This window comes from Bos mutus, chromosome 2 (assembly GCF_027580195.1).
Source record: "Bos mutus isolate GX-2022 chromosome 2, NWIPB_WYAK_1.1, whole genome shotgun sequence".
Classification (NCBI taxonomy): Eukaryota; Metazoa; Chordata; class Mammalia; order Artiodactyla; family Bovidae; genus Bos; species Bos mutus.
The window spans coordinates 14,965,405-14,982,601 of NC_091618.1; the positions used below are offsets into that span (position 1 = coordinate 14,965,405).

Here is a 17,197-nt window from a genome sequence, read left to right on the forward strand (position 1 = left end):
TAACCCCTGCTGCTACTGCTAAGTCGCTTCAGTCGTGTCCGACTCTGTGCGACCCCATAGACGGCAGCCCATCAGGCTCCCCCATCCCTGGGATTCTCCAGGCAAGAACACTGGAGTGGGTTGCCATTTCCTTCTCCAGCTATAACCCCTAGTACTAGTTTAATAAATATTTGCTGATTAAACAAATGTATTACAAAGAGTAGTTATTGGCCTTGTTTCCATAAGGGGTCATTACTTGGATGTGATGGAGCTGGATTTGAACCTGGACCTGAGTTCCGTGCAAGTGCCTTCCTGCCCCCACTCGTATTGACCTCATCTATGAGCTGTTTCTTGGCTAATTCTGTTCTCCTTGCCTGGTGACCCAGCAGAGTCACTGAGTCAACAGAGTGAGGCCAGCAGGAAGGATCCTGGGCAGGAGGAGCAAGAAGTCTGTGTGGAAGGCCTGCCTCTGCCGTGTGGCCTTGCAGAGTTCACAGTGCTTCCTTCTGGGGTTGCTGATGTCACGTCACCCAAGTGGGAAGACAGTCCTTTGGAAAACCTGGGGCTGAACACACACGAGGGGCTGTTAGCACCTGCTACCGTGATGGGTGTCTCCCTGGCTTCCCAGCATGTGTCCTGGGCTGGCTCCCACTCCTCCAGAACCTCTGCCAGTGGCTTTGCCATCCCCACAGGCAGTCCTGAGCCTCTGCCTGGCTGCTGCCTGTTCTGAGATCCTTCCCCAGGGAAGCACTCTCACCAGCCAGGAGGACTTGGGGCTGGGCATCATGCCAAGTCTAGTCTAGTGGCTCTTCCACCTCCCATCTGGCAGCTGGGACCCTTTCCTTAGCTCTGGCTCCTGACTGTTTAGAAAAAGACTTGGGAAGTGGCGAGGGGGGGTGGGGGGTGGGCATTGGGCGGCCCTGGAGTTGACTGTCTGACCCTCCTAGTCATCCTCTCTACAAGAGCGGGGTATTCAGAGACTCTGGGCCTCAGTTTCCCTGTCGGAGCGTGGGAGGGTTCCTATCCCAGCCCCGCACTCGGGGGCGGTGTCGGTGGTGGGCGGGATCAGTGGCGAAGGTGGGAGGAGGACCTGGGGAGCAGCCCCTCCCCCTCTGGCTGGAGCCGGCGCTCTGCAGCTGGGCTCTGGCAGACTGGTCCCCTCAGCGCTGGGTTCTGGCGAAGAAGGCGTCGCTGGGCGTTCTGGAGAGGTCAGCGTAGGGGACGGCCCCAGTGGCGCCTGCAGTCATGGTGGTGTTCCTGGGCCGCCACCTCCCGGCGCTCCTCGGACTCTTTAAGAAGAAGGGTGAGTGGGTGTGGCTGGGGGGCTTAGATGAGGGATCCCCGACACCCCCATTTGCCAGACCCTTCTGTAGGTTGGGGGATCGAGGCCGGGGAAGGTCATGGGATGGGGCCTGGGGGCTGGTAATGAGGCCAGACTGCCCTGTCGGCCGCGATGCCTTTGTCCACTGCTCTTGCACTGCCTTTGTCTGCTCTCCGCTTGTTCCGAGGGCGGCTCTAGGTGTCTCTGACCTTGAAGCCTGCAGCCCTCGGGCAGGATTGCCTTCCTCCAGGGGTGCTCATACTTTACTGGGTACATCCCAGTACTTCAGTTCCAAGAGGCAGGGCACCCCCTCCCAGGTGGGCTCAGGTGTGTGGGAGGATGGCAGGTGGGGAGCAGAGTGGAGAGGAAAGTAGTGACCCTGGAAGTTGGGGAGCAGGTCAGGGAAATCCTGTTTGAAGGCCTGGGGGTTTGTTTTGAGGGGAGGGGCCTCTCCCCACTTTCTTCTAGGATATGGGCTTTCAGGCCTGGATTAAGATGTAGGGGCCAGAGCTTATTAGACTTTCTGGGGGCGCCAAAGTGTGGCGTGTGATTCCGGAGGCCCATCTGGGAACCTGTAGTTTAGTCTTGGCTCTGACTGCAGTTTGCTGGGTGACCTTAGGCAAGACCTTTCCTCTTGGGGCTTGTTTATGGACTTGTAAACTCAGGAGATTAGGGAGAGGATTGCTGAGAGACACCCCCAGCTCTGACCTTGTGGGTTTCCTGAGGATTCCCTGGGCAGGAGCTTAGCTGTTGAGGACTGGGCTGAGGAAGGAGGAAGGGACAGGTCAGATATCTGAACTGAAGACCCTGATCTTGGGGCATGGCCCTTTAAAGGGCTTGTTTTGTTCCTGTTGCTCCACAAGGTGCTGCCAAGGTCACGTGACCCACACCGAGCTTTTGCTTATGTTGTGGGTTCCATTTAAAGGGGAGCTGGGCCTGCACACTGCTGACACAGCCCCCTATTCCCAGGATTAGATGACCAGCTCCTCCATGGGCGGGGCCTGTAACAAGATCCTTTGTAATGGATCCCTGGGTCCTTGGCATCAGGGCCTGGGCCCTGAGGAGAGGGGGATACCTGGGACTGATCCCCAAGAGAGGCTGGAGCTGCCTCATCTGGGAGTGGAGGGGCCGGGGTCCGTCTTCTCCCCTCCCCTGCCTATCCTTTCACTAAGGGACAGCTGCATGGGTGAGTTGGGGACCCAGGAGGCCATATCCTTGGTTTAGCCCACACCCCAGGACTTCTGGGAATCCAGTTATGACCTGTGTTAGTGCCCACCCATTCCTAGTGTCCCGTGTGCCTTTTTTTTGGATCTGGGCCAAGGAGGTGTACAGAAAGGTGGTTTGTCTTTCTGTAAAGTGGAGCTCAGAATCTGGAGACAAGAGAAATGAATTTGCTCTGGCCTGTGTGTACACTGGAGTGTCTTACATGGGGCTCTGAGTGACAGTTGTATGTATATATGGTACTGTTTGCGTAGATACAGAATGGGGACTGTGGGATTCGTGTGCTGGGTGTGCTGGGATTGGGGGCTGGGTGTTCTGTGGTGTGGGCACGCAGATGTTGTTATACTTGGATGCTATTTGTTTGTATACACACTAAATGAAGCCTGTGGGTGTTATGTGCATATATAATGGGCATATATGCCCCTATATGGGGCCCTTTGTGTCTTGTGGGTACTCAGATATATGTACACTTGGATACAGCTTGAGTATGTATCGTGTTGGCTAAAAAGTTCATTTGGGGGGTTTCCATAAGATGTTATGGAAAAACCAGAATGAACTTTTTGGCCAACCCAATTCTGGGGGTTTTTTTGTATGGAGTATATACCCGGGGGACTGTGGGTTGTGAGTACAGACTAGAAGTCTGTACCGGGCAGGTGCTGGTACAGAAGGGTGCCAGGCAGGTGCCCTGTGCACCCTGGGGACTGTGGGTGCCCTTGCTGCAGTGTCTGTGCATTCGCAGGACCCAGATGCCTTTGGGCCTCACTTTCCTTCCTCCTCATCCCACCAGGCTCTGCCAAGGCTGAGAGCGACAAACGACTGAGTGTGGGGCCTGGCCAGGGGCCAGGGTCTGTAGTGGACGACCACCAGGACAATGTCTTCTTCCCCACTGGGCGACCGCCTCACCTGGAAGAGTTACACACGCAGGCCCAGGAGGGGCTCCGTTCCCTCCAGCAGCAAGGTAATTGCCTCCCTCCCCATCTAGCGACGCTTTCAGCTCACAGAGTCAGGGGCCTGGCTCAGCATGCCTCTCTGATATCTTTCAGAAAAACAGAAACTGAACAAGAGTGCCTGGGACCATGGAGACACCCAGAGCTTACAGGTGCACCCCGCCCCCAGCTCAGTCCTGACTCTTCCTCCCTCCCTGCTTGACTGACCTCTGCCAAGTATGTCTTTAACCTTTCTGGATCTGTTTCCTTTCTGTATTGTGAAAACTAGACTAGTTGCCCGTTGAGGGCTGGTGCAGGGTAGCTCTGGTTGATGCCTGCTCAGTGCTAGGTGATGCTGGGGCAGGCTAGGAGGGGTGAATCTGAGAAGTTCAAAAGGGGGAGCCTGCAGAGGCAAGGGTCATCCCCACTCATGCCTCTGGGCTGATCCTTCTTCTCCCAACAGTCTTCCCGCACTGGGCCAGATGATGATAGCATCTCCTTCTGCAGCCAGACCACGTCCTACACAGCTGAGAGCTCCACGGCAGAGGACGCGCTCTCCATCCGCTCTGAGATGATCCAGCGCAAAGGTGTCTGCTCACCAGCCGGGGATTCTTGGGCAAGGGAGGGGGAGTGGTGGGTACCCAGCACCTGCAGCTTTCCCTTTTCCTCCTAATCTAGTGTTTCCCAATACTCTGTGACTCAGTGAATTCAGGAAACATAGTACCCTATGTCCTCTTGGAGATTCATGATGAACATTAACTGAAATGCAGGATAGTTCAGAGTTGAGAAACCTGGATTTGAGCCTTGTGTTGATACAGCTGTGTGATCTTGGGCCAACCCTTTACCTCTCTGTGTTTCTGTTTGATGTTCTATAAAAAGGAGACAAGAATACTTACCTTATGGGAACAAATGCCAAGTGTTTAGAACACATAGTAAGTGTTCACTAAATGGAAATTATCCTTATTGACCTAGTAGAACCTTGCGGAAGAGCATCTAGCTTTAACCCAGTTTTGCCCATGTCTACTTGACGGTGGAAATCTTTTTTCACAGAGCTGTTGTTAATAGTCTGTAAAAGTCGTGCTTGGCGGAATGTGCCCCAAGACCTGCTCTAACAGTTTCTCTCCCCTGGACTGGCCCCCAGGCTCCACCTTCCGGCCCCACGACTCGTTTCCCAAACCATCTGGAAAGTCGGGGCGCCGGCGGCGGGAGCGGCGGAGCACGGTGCTGGGACTGCCGCAGCACGTGCAAAAGGAACTCGGTGAGCACCCTACTGGGGAGGCTGTGGGTGGGAGCCCTGGCCCTCCGCTGACTCCCGCCCACATCTCCACTGACTCCCACGTCCTCCTTGGTCCATTCCAGGCCTGCGGAATGAACGTGAGCCACCAGGTACGCCTCGGCCTCCGGGTCCACGGGACGCTGTACGCATTCCCACAGTGGATGGCCGTCCGGCAGGCCCGGCCGCGGGGCCGGGGGCCAGGGTGTCCCTGCAGGCGCTGGAGGCAGAGGCCGAAGCTGGGGCTGAGGCCCTGCTGCAGCGCCACATCGACCGCATCTACCGCGATGACACGCTCTTCGGCCGGTCCACGGGGGCGCGGCCCCCGCCGCTAATCCGGCCCATGTCCCTCGCAGTGCCCGGACTGACGGGAGGGGCCGGGCCTCCAGAACCCCTGAGCCCGGCCATGTCCATCTCGCCCCAGGCCACCTACTTGTCGAAGCTGATCCCACACGCCGTGCTGCCGCCCACCGTGGACGTGGTGGCCCTGGGCCGCTGCAGCTTGCGCACCCTGAGCCGCTGCAGCCTGCTCTCAGCCAGCCCGGCCTCCGTCCGCTCCCTGGGCCGCTTCTCCTCGGTCTCCAGCCCGCGACCCCGAAGCCGCCACCCTTCCTCCTCCAGCGACACCTGGAGCCATTCTCAGTCCTCCGAGACCATTGTGTCTGATGGCTCCACCCTCTCCTCTAAGGGTGGCTCTGAGGGCCGGCCAGAGGGCTCCGTGGCCAACAGTAGCGTGGCGCCCCCTCCACAGGGAGGCAGCGGGCGGGGCTCTCCCAGCGGGGGCAGCACCGCTGAAGCCTCGGACACTGTCAGCATTCGGAGCGGGGGCCAGTTGTCAGGCCGGAGCGTGTCCCTACGTAAGCTGAAGCGGCCCCCTCCGCCTCCCCGCCGGACCCACTCGCTCCATCAGCGCAGCTCGGCGGTCCCTGATGGGCCCTTGGGGCTGCCTCCCAAGCCAGAGCGGAAGCAGCAGCTGCAGCCGCCCCGGCCGCCCACCACTGGAGGGTCGGAAGGGATGGCGGCCCCGCACTGTCCACCCAGCTCGGCAGGCAGCTGGGTGTCTGGCTTGTCTCCGGGTGGCTCCCGGCGCCCCCCACGTTCCCCGGAACGGACACTCTCACCCTCCAGTGGATACTCAAGCCAAAGTGGTACCCCTACCCTCCCCCCCAAGGGTCTAGCAGGGGCCCCTGCTTCCCCAGGCAAGGCCCAGCCCCCCAAACCAGAACGTGTCACTTCCCTTCGATCTCCCGGGGCCTCCGTCTCCTCCTCCCTCACTTCTCTGTGTTCCTCTTCCTCTGATCCAGCACCTTCAGACCGCTCTGGTCCTCACATGTCGACTGCCCTGGGCGACAGGTTTGTCATACCTCCTCACCCCAAGGTGGCTGCCCCCTTCTCCCCACCTCCCTCTAAGCCCAAGAGTCCAAACCAAGCTGCCCTTGCTCCTGCTGTAGTCCCTGGGCCTGTCTCTACCACTGCTGCCAGTCCTGAGTCCCCACCCACTCCCCAGACATCCCTGACCCCACCTCAGGCATCTCCTGCTGCCTCCAAAGACCAGTCACCCCCTCCGTCCCCACCCCCATCATATCACCCACCCCCACCCCCCACTAAGAAGCCAGAGGTGGTTGAGGGGGCTCTGTCTGCCCCAGAGACCGCTGAGGAGCTCCTCCAAGATCCCAACTGGCCCCCTCCCCCGCCTCCTACCCCAGAGGAGCAGGACCTGTCCATGGCCGACTTCCCACCACCCGAGGAAGCCTTTTTCTCTGTGGCTAGCCCTGAGCCCGCAGGCCCTTCACCCCTCCCAGAGGCCTCCTTACCTGCTGTTTCCTTCCAGAACCAGCCCTCTGGTACCCCAGACCCTCCTCCCGCCCCCCCCGCCCCACCTGCTGCCGGCTCTGTCGCAGGGCTTCTGGCCAAGGCCCCTCAGAAGGAGCCAGTGGGCTGCAGCAAGGGTGGGGGCCTTCCCCGGGAGGATGCCAGTGCGCCCCTGGTCACACCCTCACTCCTGCAGACGGTTCGGCTGCGCTCTGTGGGCGCTCCCACGGTGGCTCCAAATCCAGCATCGGGGCCATCACCCCCCCAGAAGCCACTCCGAAGGGCCCTGTCAGGGCGGGCTAGTCCTGCATCTGCCGCCTCCTCAGGGCTCCATGCAGCTGTTCGGCTCAAGGCCTCTAACCTGGTTGTCAGCACAGGCCCTCTGGGTGCCCAGCCCAATGGACCACATGAGGCAGAGCCACGGTCCCCTGCCTCTACGGCCAGCTTCATCTTCTCCAAGGGCACTAAGAAGCTGCAGCTGGAGCGGCCTGTGTCCCCGGAGACCCAGGCTGACCTCCAGCGGAACCTGGTAGCTGAACTAAGGAGCATCTCAGAGCAACGGCCACCCCAGGCCCCAAAGAAGACACCTAAGGCCCCCCCGCCTGTGGCTCGCAAGCCTTCTGGGGGCATTCCCCTTCCCACCTCCCCCAGCTTTCCTCGAGCTGAGCCCCTTACTGCGCCTCCCACCAACGGGCTCCCCCATGCCGAGGACAGGACTAAGGAGGAGCTGGCAGAGAATGGAAGTGTCTTGCAGCTGGTGGGCCCGGACGAGCAGAAGCTGGGCCCGCCTAGTACAGGTACAGTGGGCTGGGAAGGGTGGGGTGTGGAATCCAGCACTGGTCACGGGACACAGGTATCAGAAGTTTTGCCCTTAGGGACTTGCTCTTGATCTTGAAGGTTTTTCTGGTCTTGGGTGTCTGGGGAGGTGACCTGTCACCTCTGATGAGCTCCACTGAAGGAGTTTGGTATGAGGGTCTCTGGAGTCAGACCTACTGAGTTTGAATTCCAGCTCTGCCATTTTATCCACCCATCCTGGCCTCGAGTTCCTCACTGTGAAGTGTGAGGAGTGATACTTTATAGAGGCAGAGGGAGCATTTGTAAAATGTTGAGCCCTGTGCTGTTGGCATGGTCAGTAAAGCAAAGGGGTGAGAATGTCCCTTGGGCTCTTAGTGGCCAGAACCAAACTCGGGAGCCCCTGGCTGAGTGTCCCTTCTTTGCCCTCTGCAGACGCATAGAAAGAGCTGGTCTGACCACCAGACACCTCGCTGGTACTGCTGACCCATCCCAGGAATACATTCTCAGGGACCTGAGCGGCTCCGAGGATGAGAGGATACGGCAGACACTTAACCTAATGGGGGGACGCCTGCAGCCTTAACCTCCACGGCCTTCGGTATTTATGCAAGCCTGTGTGGATCCTGTCCTCCAAGTCACCCAGCTCTCATGCCTTTTCCTGAATGGACTCACCTCTGGCAGCTGCTGCTTCAGTCTTGGCCTTAGCCTCATCTTGGAGGAGGTAGCTGGTGGGAGTGGATGTCAGCGCCCCCTGCTGGCCTCAAGGCCACAGAGATGGAGGACCACAGCACCTCTTTTTCTTTTTGTTCATATCCAAATCATGCACATGCTGTAGTCCAGAATCAAAGCACTTTTGAAAAGTGGCTGCATGTCCATTCCCCAGGGCCCGTAAAGCCACATTCCAAGGGCCTCTTTACATGGCAGCAGCATCAGTCCCCAGCAGCCAGCCCTTGGCTGGGACTAACCTGTCCCCCTCTCCTCTGATCTAGTTTGCTCCTTTTCTTAGTTCTTGGAGGTAGGCAAGTCGTATTCCCACAGGCTTCTCCAGGCTGGAGGCAGGCTTGGGGCTGTGGCATTCCAAAGCACAAAAGGTGCAGCGGGGGTTAGTCCCCCTGTGCCTCAACTTACCACCAACCAGCTTCCTGCCTTCTAGTTCTGCCAGGTGCTTCATGCAGGGGACAGAAGTGGGAGCCTGTCAAGGTCCAAATGGGTGGTGGAGAACACCAGAGGGGAGGTTCACAGGCTCACCCTGCCCTCCGAGAACAGAGCAGGGAGTCATGTCATGGGTCACTTGGCCCCATTTCACTTGACCAGGTTGGGGTGCGCGAGCATGACTCTTTAGAGGCAGGAGCCCATGGGCCATGGCAGAGCTGGGTCCCTTTCAGCTTGGCAGGAAGTACTGAGGACGTGGATGAAAGGGTGGGGCTGGGGCTGGCAGGGAAGAGCTTCTTTGGGCAGTGGGCTGGGACCTGGCTCTGTGGATTTCATCCTGACCTTCCTTTGCTCTGTGCATGTCCTTTCTGCAGCTGCCTGTTAGTGCAGGTGGTTCCACTGGGGGAGGGTGCTCACGCTGAGTGACAGGATGGGAAGCCAAGGGTGCATTCTATTCCAGACTTTTCCCTAGTCAAAGAGGGGGCACTTGATGCTCCTAGGGGCAGGCTGGGTGGTTCCCCCCCGCCGTAGATGTCAGTCTCTTGCTACTGATCTCTCCAGGAATCTTAGCGATTTTTCCATTTTCAACCAGTGCCACCTATGTTGGTAAGCTAGTTTCCTCCGAGGTTCCATGGGGGTGACCCTAGTGCTTCCTCCCGCTGCAGTGTGGCTGTCACCAGGGTCACCCCTTCTGTATTGATCTTCTTTCTTCAACAGTGACTCAGGCTTAAGCTGGACAAGGAACCTTTTTAGCTGCTTCTCCTCCACCCAGGAGACAGGTTGACCCTCTCCCAGAACAAGAGCTGGGAACACAGGGGATGTCGTTGGAGAGCCCAGGTTCCTCTGGCCTTCTCCACCATCTTCTCTTCAGCTATAAACCAGTGTTCTTCCGTGCCCGCTGGGTATGTGTTGTCCCTGCCTGGTAAGATGGGGAAGACAGTCGGTAAACCAGCTCTGCTCAGAGCTCTTGACCAATCTCCTGGGAATGGGGTACTAGGACCAGGCCAAAGCTTCCATGACATCAAGCCTAGGCAGCAGCCACAGAGCTGCTGGAGCTGAGAGGGAGCCCACCTTCTGTCTCTTTGCCTCCCCTCTCTTTGTTACTCCTTATCTTCAGTTAGTCCTCTGAGCTTGTTTCCCCACTGGGTGGGACAGAGTTGAAAGGAGAAGGGAGGATCTCCCAAGAGGCAATCCTTCTTTGTCCTCTGGGGTAAATGAACTTGACCTAGTGCACATGGAGACCAAAAGCCTCTGATTTTTAATTTCCATAAAAATGTTAGAGAGAGAAGTATATATATATATATATATTTCTTTAAATTTTTGAGTCTTTGATATGTCTATACAATCTGTTCCCTCTGCCCTGAAGCCGGAGTGAGACACATGGAAAAACTCTGTGTGGATTTCATTCGAAGGTGTTAATTAAATGATTAAAACTTGGCTGTGGCTGCTGCTTCTTAATGGGGAGGGTCAGGGTGGTGGTATGCACCCCACATTTAGAAAGGAAAATGTTCTGGACCCCAAAGTGAGCTTTTTCTGCTCAACACAGCTGAAGGGAAAGTCAAGGTATCTGCAGTCCAGCCCAGTCCACCCATGGCCCCATTACAGGTTCAAAAGTCCAAGATACATGCAGCCCTAGGCAGGGTGAGGAGCCCAGAAGCTGCTGTACACTGTGTTCTCTCCTGAGTTAGTCCAGCTCACAGACAGGTCCCATCCACACACCCTTGTTCAGATATTTTATTTGAATTTATGACAGCGACATTTAGTGGTTCTGAGATGGCTTATGGAGAAGTACCCCACCCTCCCCGAAGAAAAAACCAGTCTGTGCCATCCAACAACACACAGCTGGTTCAGGGAGTGTCCCCACCTAGCATGATCAAAGGACATTCCAGGAGCCCCGGGGCAGGCCCTGCCCCCAGCGCCAAGCCTCAGAGTTGGCATGCTGGGGGAAAGCTGCCAGCCACTTGGTAGACCACTAGGTTCTCTGTTTTCCCTTCCCTCCACTTTTCAAATCCCACAGTTTCCTGTTGGGGAGAGGCTGTAATTAGCCCGGTTCAGGCACCAGATCCCAGCCAGAGACATGACTGCCGTGATAACTCTAGGAAAACTGGAAACCAATATTTTTCCAATTAGAAGGATTATGGCATAAACTTTTTCTGAGTTACGTTATATTGAAACCAGATTTGTCAGATCAGCTGCCAAGGGAAGAAGGTAGGGCTGGACTCCCTGTGCTGCCCTGCCCTCATCACTCCCCAGGTCAGCCTCTCCCTGCAGACGGGGTGCTCCTGGATCCTAGGGAGGCTGAGCTGCCCCTCACCAAGTCTTGTGTCTAAGAGAGTCCTGAACGTCCTGTTTCAGTGTCCTGGGAGATGGATAAGCAGGTGATGGACGGAGCAAATTAAGGAGAGAGCAGATGACTGAGGATGATGAGAGAAGGGAGGAAGCCGCCAGGTTGGCTAGCTGATGTTCCCCCCTTTCAGCGATTTACAGGAGACGGACCCCAGCTTGGTCATGAAGTTGGTTTGCTTCCACTGTGCAATGCACTCGTCAGAAATTTTAAAGTCAGCCTGGGCAAGAAAAATAACAAAAAAAAGTGATTACAGTGATGGTGGCAGGAATGCAAGAAAACAGACTCTTGTACTACTAGAGTGTAAGGTGACTCAACTTCTCTAAGAGAGCAGTTTGTGAAAACTTCCATCTCCTATCATTCGCCCAAGGTAAGGTCACTTTAGGAATTTAGATTAAGAAAACAATCATGAGTAAGTACAAACAACTGGTATAATACATCTACTGTAGCATTCCAAGTGAAAATCTGAGAACAACGTCAATGTCCAAATAAGGTTTTGGAAATGATCATTATGATACTATACTATATATATATATGATTCTCACTCCTCAGTATTTAAGAAGATGGGTAAATTTTTGAGGCATAAAGTTAAAAAAAAATGAATTAAAATATGGTATGACTCAAACTACCAATATAAACATTATCACTATACATAAAAGAAGTCCAGAAGGAAACCAATCACTAATGACATTTTTCAGAAGTGGTAGGCAGCAGAATTATAGATGTTAGTTTTGTTCCCCCTACATTTGAGACATTTCTACAATGAAAATTTATTTTATAGCCAGAAAAAAATAAGTTGATTCAAAAAACCAGCCTGGGAAACTAGGAAAGGAGGGAGTGGACAAAGCCACTTGTCACTTGCAGGAGCACAGAGAGGTAGAAACCACTCTAAAAGCCCTCCAGAAACACTTGTCTGTTGAGGAAACCAAGTATTAACTAGATAAAGCCACACATGCAGTGACTTAGCTGCATAAGGAGAGTGAATCTCTGCTGCTTTATGCAATGATGTAACCCCAGCACCTAGAACAGTGCCACACATACATGTTAGGGACTCAATAGGTGCTGAATGAATGAATGAATTCCGGGCAGGTGATGCGAGTCAGTGCTCTGAGAATCAGTGCTCTCACACCAGGCTGGGCAGGAAGGACTCCAGGAGGGCTCTGATCCTGGCTCTATCACTTCCGGTGACCCTGCATGGCCATGCCAGATAAACTGGGGATCATCTCCCATCACAGACTGAAAGTCTACCGAGGAAACAGCTGCAGTCCCTCACATGCTGCCTCTAACAGCCTGTCAGCACGCAGTGCCTGTGAGGGCCCGTGGGCTCTCAGGCACCTCATTTGAGAGGCTGGGATGAAGGAAGAGAGGGGCTTACATGCAGGAAGGCCCAGCTGGGGAAAGTGCAGCGTGTTACCTGCAATTTCTCAAAGACTTTCTTCTTGGGCTTCAGCTCTTCGTCTGGTTGGCCCTTCTCATAGCCCTTCACAAACACTCGCTCACCAGGAGCAGAGCCTGCAGGAGGGTCTAGAGGCTCAACCTTGCGGTTTACCCCTTCTCTGGAAGGACACAGAGCACAGTGAGACAGTGAGGCCATGGATGGCCTCCGGCCGCCGTGGAGGCCAAAGCACTGGGGCCTTTACCTCAGGGGCTCTAATAGGATTTAGGGTACCCTCAATGCCAGAGCCCCAGGAGCTCCTCACTGCTGGACCACATCTCTGGACATTACCAGCGCTGGGTCAACCAGGGCTCAACTGAAATCCTATGTCAGGAGAGTTTCCAAAATTTGGGCTTTTAAGGGATATGACGTAACAGCCAATAAACTGGGTTTGAATCCTGGCTTCACCCATTACTAGTAGACAGACTCGAGCATGCACATAGCTCTGAATCTTCGATTTCCATTTTAATATAGTTAACTTCAAGTAAAGTGCTTCATCCACGGTTCCTGTACAATAAGTAATTCCTCTTTTGGGGAGTGTTCTCAGGGCTTCCACCTGGCATGTGGAAGGGCAGCATGTGGGCCACCCCCCTCTTCCTGGCCTCCCAAGGCCCTCTAGCCCCCCAGTTCTCACTCACACAGAAGCACACAGGAGCATGCCTTGGGACTCGACTCCTCTCATCTTCTGGGGTTTCAGATTGCACAGCACCACCACCAGCCTGTCCTGCAGTTCCTCCTTGGGCACAAACTGCACCAGGCCGCTCACCACAGTCCGTGGCTCAGCTTCCCCCACATCAATCTTCTCCACATACAGGCTGTCTGCATCTGGGTGCTGCCACAAGAGATGTCAAGTCTTGGAGAGTATCCCAGTGGAACAGATCATGGGGCTTGGCGAGTCCTCTGGCTCCAGAAAGGGGCATCCACTCCCTACGGGGGCCCCAAGAGGAACCCTCTAGAGCTAACTCTCCAGGTCTCAGATAGCAGACATGAGAAGGGGCCCCAAAGAGCCAGATTTGAGTAACATGAGGCTAATTACGTGTGTTAGAGGTGAAAGGAGTCTCTAACAGAGATTAAAATGGCCTGGAGTGGCTGGGTGACCATCCTTATGGCCAAATGTGCACTGGAAATCAACCCCAATCCTGGGGGGGACTGGAAGATGGGGGACAGCTACCGGCTTCACCATCTGAAACAAGAGCATCAGCAGCTCTTTGAAGATAGTTTTGGTGGTTGGTCTATATGGTGAAAAGCAAATATATACTGGGAGAAAAAAATACCCAGACCACTGGTCCTAGGCCACTGGCTACAAAGCTTTCTGCCTCTGGGAAAGAGAAGTCCTTCTTTCTCCCTTCACCATTTTCTGGGGTGGGGACAGGGAAGGACAAAGTAGCTCATCAATGATAAGGCCTGCAACTAGTCCAGACAAGCTGGGAGACACCAGGTGAGTCCATCAAACTGGATGTGATAGATAAACAAGTTCCTTCTGACTAACATCCGCTCTTTACTGAGTTCCTGGCTGTGTTTGGTTGCATAAGGTCCAGAGATGGCCAGGGGAAAAGCCTGACGCCTGGAACTAGATGCTTAGGCGCTGACTTGCAGTATGACCTAAGGGATGTTGCTCTCCCTCCCAGGCCAGGTTTCCTCCAGATGGAAGCAGACAAACCTGACCTGTGTCTGCCTCTCCAGGACGTGGTGGAAAATGAGTACCTTGTCCACACTAATGACTTTCCCCACACGGATATCCAGCCGGGATGGGATGACCTCCTCTGGCTCCGAATTCTTGGCAGGGCCTTTGACAGCTGGCTCTGGAGATGAGAAGAACCCAAGGCTCAGAGCTCTCCTCCTTCCCATGACAGGTCAGCTGCTGATGCCCTCAAATGAGGACACGGGCAGGACTTAGTGCAGAATCCCCAGAATCCACCCACTGAATTGAAACAGAGGCGGCCGCTGCTGAGAAGAGAAGTACCAGATTTTACCACTCTCCCCCTCAGGTATTAGGCTGGAGGGAAGAGGAGGGGTTGGTGTAGCTTTGCCGCCATTCCCATGTTCCATATGTAAGTACCGAGCCTTTTCTGGGAGGAAAGTGTTATCAATGTTAACACTGTTGTTAACATCTCAGCTTCGTGGCTACATGGCTGGTTGACTAAGAGCCAGTCAGGGAAACGTAGAAGGGAACTGGGCCAATCTAGAGATCGGCTTCCCTAAGGAGCTGTGCAGGCCCTGCCTGAGCAGCTACGTCAGCCTCAGGGTCTAATGCAGCCTCTTTCCCTAACTGAAGACGTGGGTTTCGTCAAAGGACCAGGGCATGCGTCGCACAGCAGCACTGCCAGCAGGGTGTAACCGCTTCAGGCGGCTCAGCGGTGCACCCACTGCCAATGCAGGCGACGCGGGTTTGATCCCTGAGTCGGGACGATCCCCTGGAGGAGGGAATGGCATCCCCCTCCAGGATTCTTGCCTGGGAAATCCCGTGGACAGAGGAGTCTGGTGGGGCTACAGTCCATGGTGTCCCAAAAGAGTCAGTCATGACTTAGTGATTAAAACAACAGCAAAATTGCTTCATGGTACCGACCAAACCAAAGTCAAGATGATTGGAGTTTTCCATTCCAGCAGTCAATGGGGCATGACATTCCTGCATTTCAGACCCTCCTGGCTTCTTGGGCCTGAACTGAAGACAAACCCTTTTCTGAGGCACTGACAGGCTCTCTACATGTCTCTCATGCTCTCTCATGTCAGCAGCCCCCACAGACCCCCCTTCCCGGGCCCCTCCCCAGCTGGCCTTACTCTGCTTTGAGGGATCTGGGTAGGCAGCGCTGGACAGTTTCTTCAGAGCAGGGGTATTAAACTTCTCCCGGATGGGATCCAGCAACTTGTTCAGGGCAACTTCAACAGAATTCTTGAGGTCTCCAGGGTGGACAACCTGCAAGTGTGCAAGGCCAGGTGAGAAGGCGCACAGGACACCTGGATCTACTAAGAAAAATGTGCGGATGGAATGCACGGTGTTTTCCCAGCAGTCTTATTTGAACCTTAGAACAACCTTGTGAAGCCGGAAGAGCAGAGACGGGGACACAGGTTCACAAGGTTATCTAGTTTGTCAGAGACCTAGGTCTTCTGACACTGAATTCCATACTAACTTGAGAGTTTGTAGAGGCTAAATGTTTCTAATTAGTCAAATTTCACTGTGCGTGCTAAGTCGCTCAGCTATGTCCAATTCTCTGCAACCCCATGGACTGTAGCCCGCCAGGCTCCTCTGTCCATGGGATTCTCTAGGTAAGAATACTGCAGTGGGTTTTTGTCCCCTTCTCCAGGGGATCTTCCTGAGCCAGGGATTGAACTCAAGACTTTGAGTCTCCTGCATTGGCAGGTGGGTTCTTTACCACTAGCGCCACCTGGGATGACTCAGATTCCTCCAATATGCTGAGTAGTGGCATAAAGCAGGTATTATTTATATGCAGGGAAAACATTCACACAGGGAACCCGGGGGCTACAGACAGCCTGGGGGGTGGGGGGAGATGAGTGAGCGAGAAGGAAGAACAAAGACTCTGTAGATAAATCACCTGGGGTGAGAGTCCCAGCTAGCTGGGTGACCTCAAACCAGGCACTTAACCGCTCTGAGCTTTGGATTCTTCACTTTAAAAAATAAATGAAAATAATAATACTTGTATCTTCCAGCGTCGGAATGAGGATGAAATCACTTAACGGGGGTGAAAATGATGTGTAGTGCTAGTACATGGGAGGAGCTTAGTAATTCCATTTTTTTTCTCGAGTCCCATGACTAGAACCTTTACATCCTAAATCTGGCCCGAAAGGATCTTCTAAGGTATTCTGACAGATGCCCCTCAGGTATGAATACATGTAATAAAACACCTATGTTTTTGTTTCTGATGTTACTCCTTCATTTTCTCGGGAATGGTGTTTTTGTTGCTGTTGGCCACACCGTGTAGCATGTGGGATCTAGTTCCCGATGAGGGGTTGAACCTGGTTCTAGAACCAAGTCCTAACCACTGGACCACCAGGGAAGTCCTTCCTTTTTAACAAAAGAAAAGCTTTAGACCTGCACTGTCCAATACGGTGGCCACAAGCCGCATGCAGATATTTAAATCTAAGTTAGAATTCAGTTCCTCTGTTGTACTGGTCACACGTGGCCAGGGGCAACTGTGTCAGTGCAGATGAGAACATGTCCACTGTCACAGGAAGTGCTGCTGGTTATGCTGTCAGGCCCTTTCACTGTCACAGGAAGTGCTGCTGGTTATGCTGTCAGGCCCTTTCTCAGAAACACTTCTTCCGTTACTTCTTAGTGAACAAAATGGAAGTGTTAGTCCGTCGTGTCTGACTCTGCGACCCCGTGGACTGCAGCCTGCCAGGCTCCTCTGTCCGTGGGGCTTTCCAGGCAAGAAGACTGCAATGTGTAGCCATTCCCTTCTCCAGGGGATCTTCCCGACCCAGGGATTGAACCTGGGTCTCCTGCTTTGTAGACAGATTCTTTACCATCTGAGCCGCCAGGGAAGCCTTCTTATCATTCCCACAAAGGACTGCTCATGAGATTGAAGAGTTGAGTGTGGGTTCTGTGGCCTGCCTCAGGCTGCAGACAGAGGGTTTCAGAGCAACAGCTGCCAAATATCCCAAAAATGGGCCTGAAGGAACCTCAGAGCTCAGAGGTCACTAAGTCTTTTCCTCCACTGGATGCTCAAACTCTCATATGACATTGCTTCCAGTGGTCCTCTGGCCTTTGCCTGAACACCTCAGCGATGGGGAATGCAAGGTCAGGCAAGACAGTCCTGTCCATCACCACACAACTGGGGTCATTACAAAGTTCTTCAAGCTTAAGCAAGCCTCCCTGCAGTCTGCATCTGCAGTCCTGGTTCAGCCCTCTGTTGCCACAGGAAGAAAACTCACCCCTAACTCAGGAGAGTCCTTGGGTTTGAGGACAGGTGAACACATCCTTGCA

The 17,197-nt window shown here is 54.4% G+C and overlaps 2 protein-coding genes across 5 annotated transcripts in view; one reads left to right on the forward strand and one right to left on the reverse strand.

Annotated features, from left to right (window-relative positions):
• The window catches only part of NHSL3 (NHS like 3), a 28,478-nt gene extending 18,565 nt beyond the window's left edge, over positions 1-9,913 (forward strand). For 3 of the 4 annotated variants that reach the window (XM_070384867.1, XM_070384858.1, XM_070384874.1), the window contains exons 2-7: positions 3,309-3,479; positions 3,565-3,620; positions 3,911-4,034; positions 4,589-4,705; positions 4,807-7,329; positions 7,760-9,913. In XM_070384867.1, coding sequence (XP_070240968.1) covers positions 3,309-3,479; positions 3,565-3,620; positions 3,911-4,034; positions 4,589-4,705; positions 4,807-7,329; positions 7,760-7,767 — 2,999 coding nt within the window. In that variant the 3' untranslated portion in view covers positions 7,768-9,913. Of the gene's footprint in view, positions 1-1,093; positions 1,283-3,308; positions 3,480-3,564; positions 3,621-3,910; positions 4,035-4,588; positions 4,706-4,806; positions 7,330-7,759 lie in introns of those variants that run through there. The other variant, XM_070384880.1, reaches the window with a different exon arrangement.
• A 282-nt stretch (positions 9,914-10,195) lies between these two features.
• The window catches only part of YARS1 (tyrosyl-tRNA synthetase 1), a 32,241-nt gene continuing 25,239 nt past the window's right edge, over positions 10,196-17,197 (reverse strand). The window contains exons 9-13 of the mRNA XM_005906221.3: positions 15,034-15,169; positions 13,960-14,057; positions 12,894-13,087; positions 12,235-12,376; positions 10,196-11,040 (exon numbers count right to left, since the gene is read on the reverse strand). Of these exons, the coding sequence (XP_005906283.1) occupies positions 10,930-11,040; positions 12,235-12,376; positions 12,894-13,087; positions 13,960-14,057; positions 15,034-15,169 (681 nt within the window). The 3' untranslated portion in view covers positions 10,196-10,929. The remainder of the gene's footprint in view (positions 11,041-12,234; positions 12,377-12,893; positions 13,088-13,959; positions 14,058-15,033; positions 15,170-17,197) is intronic.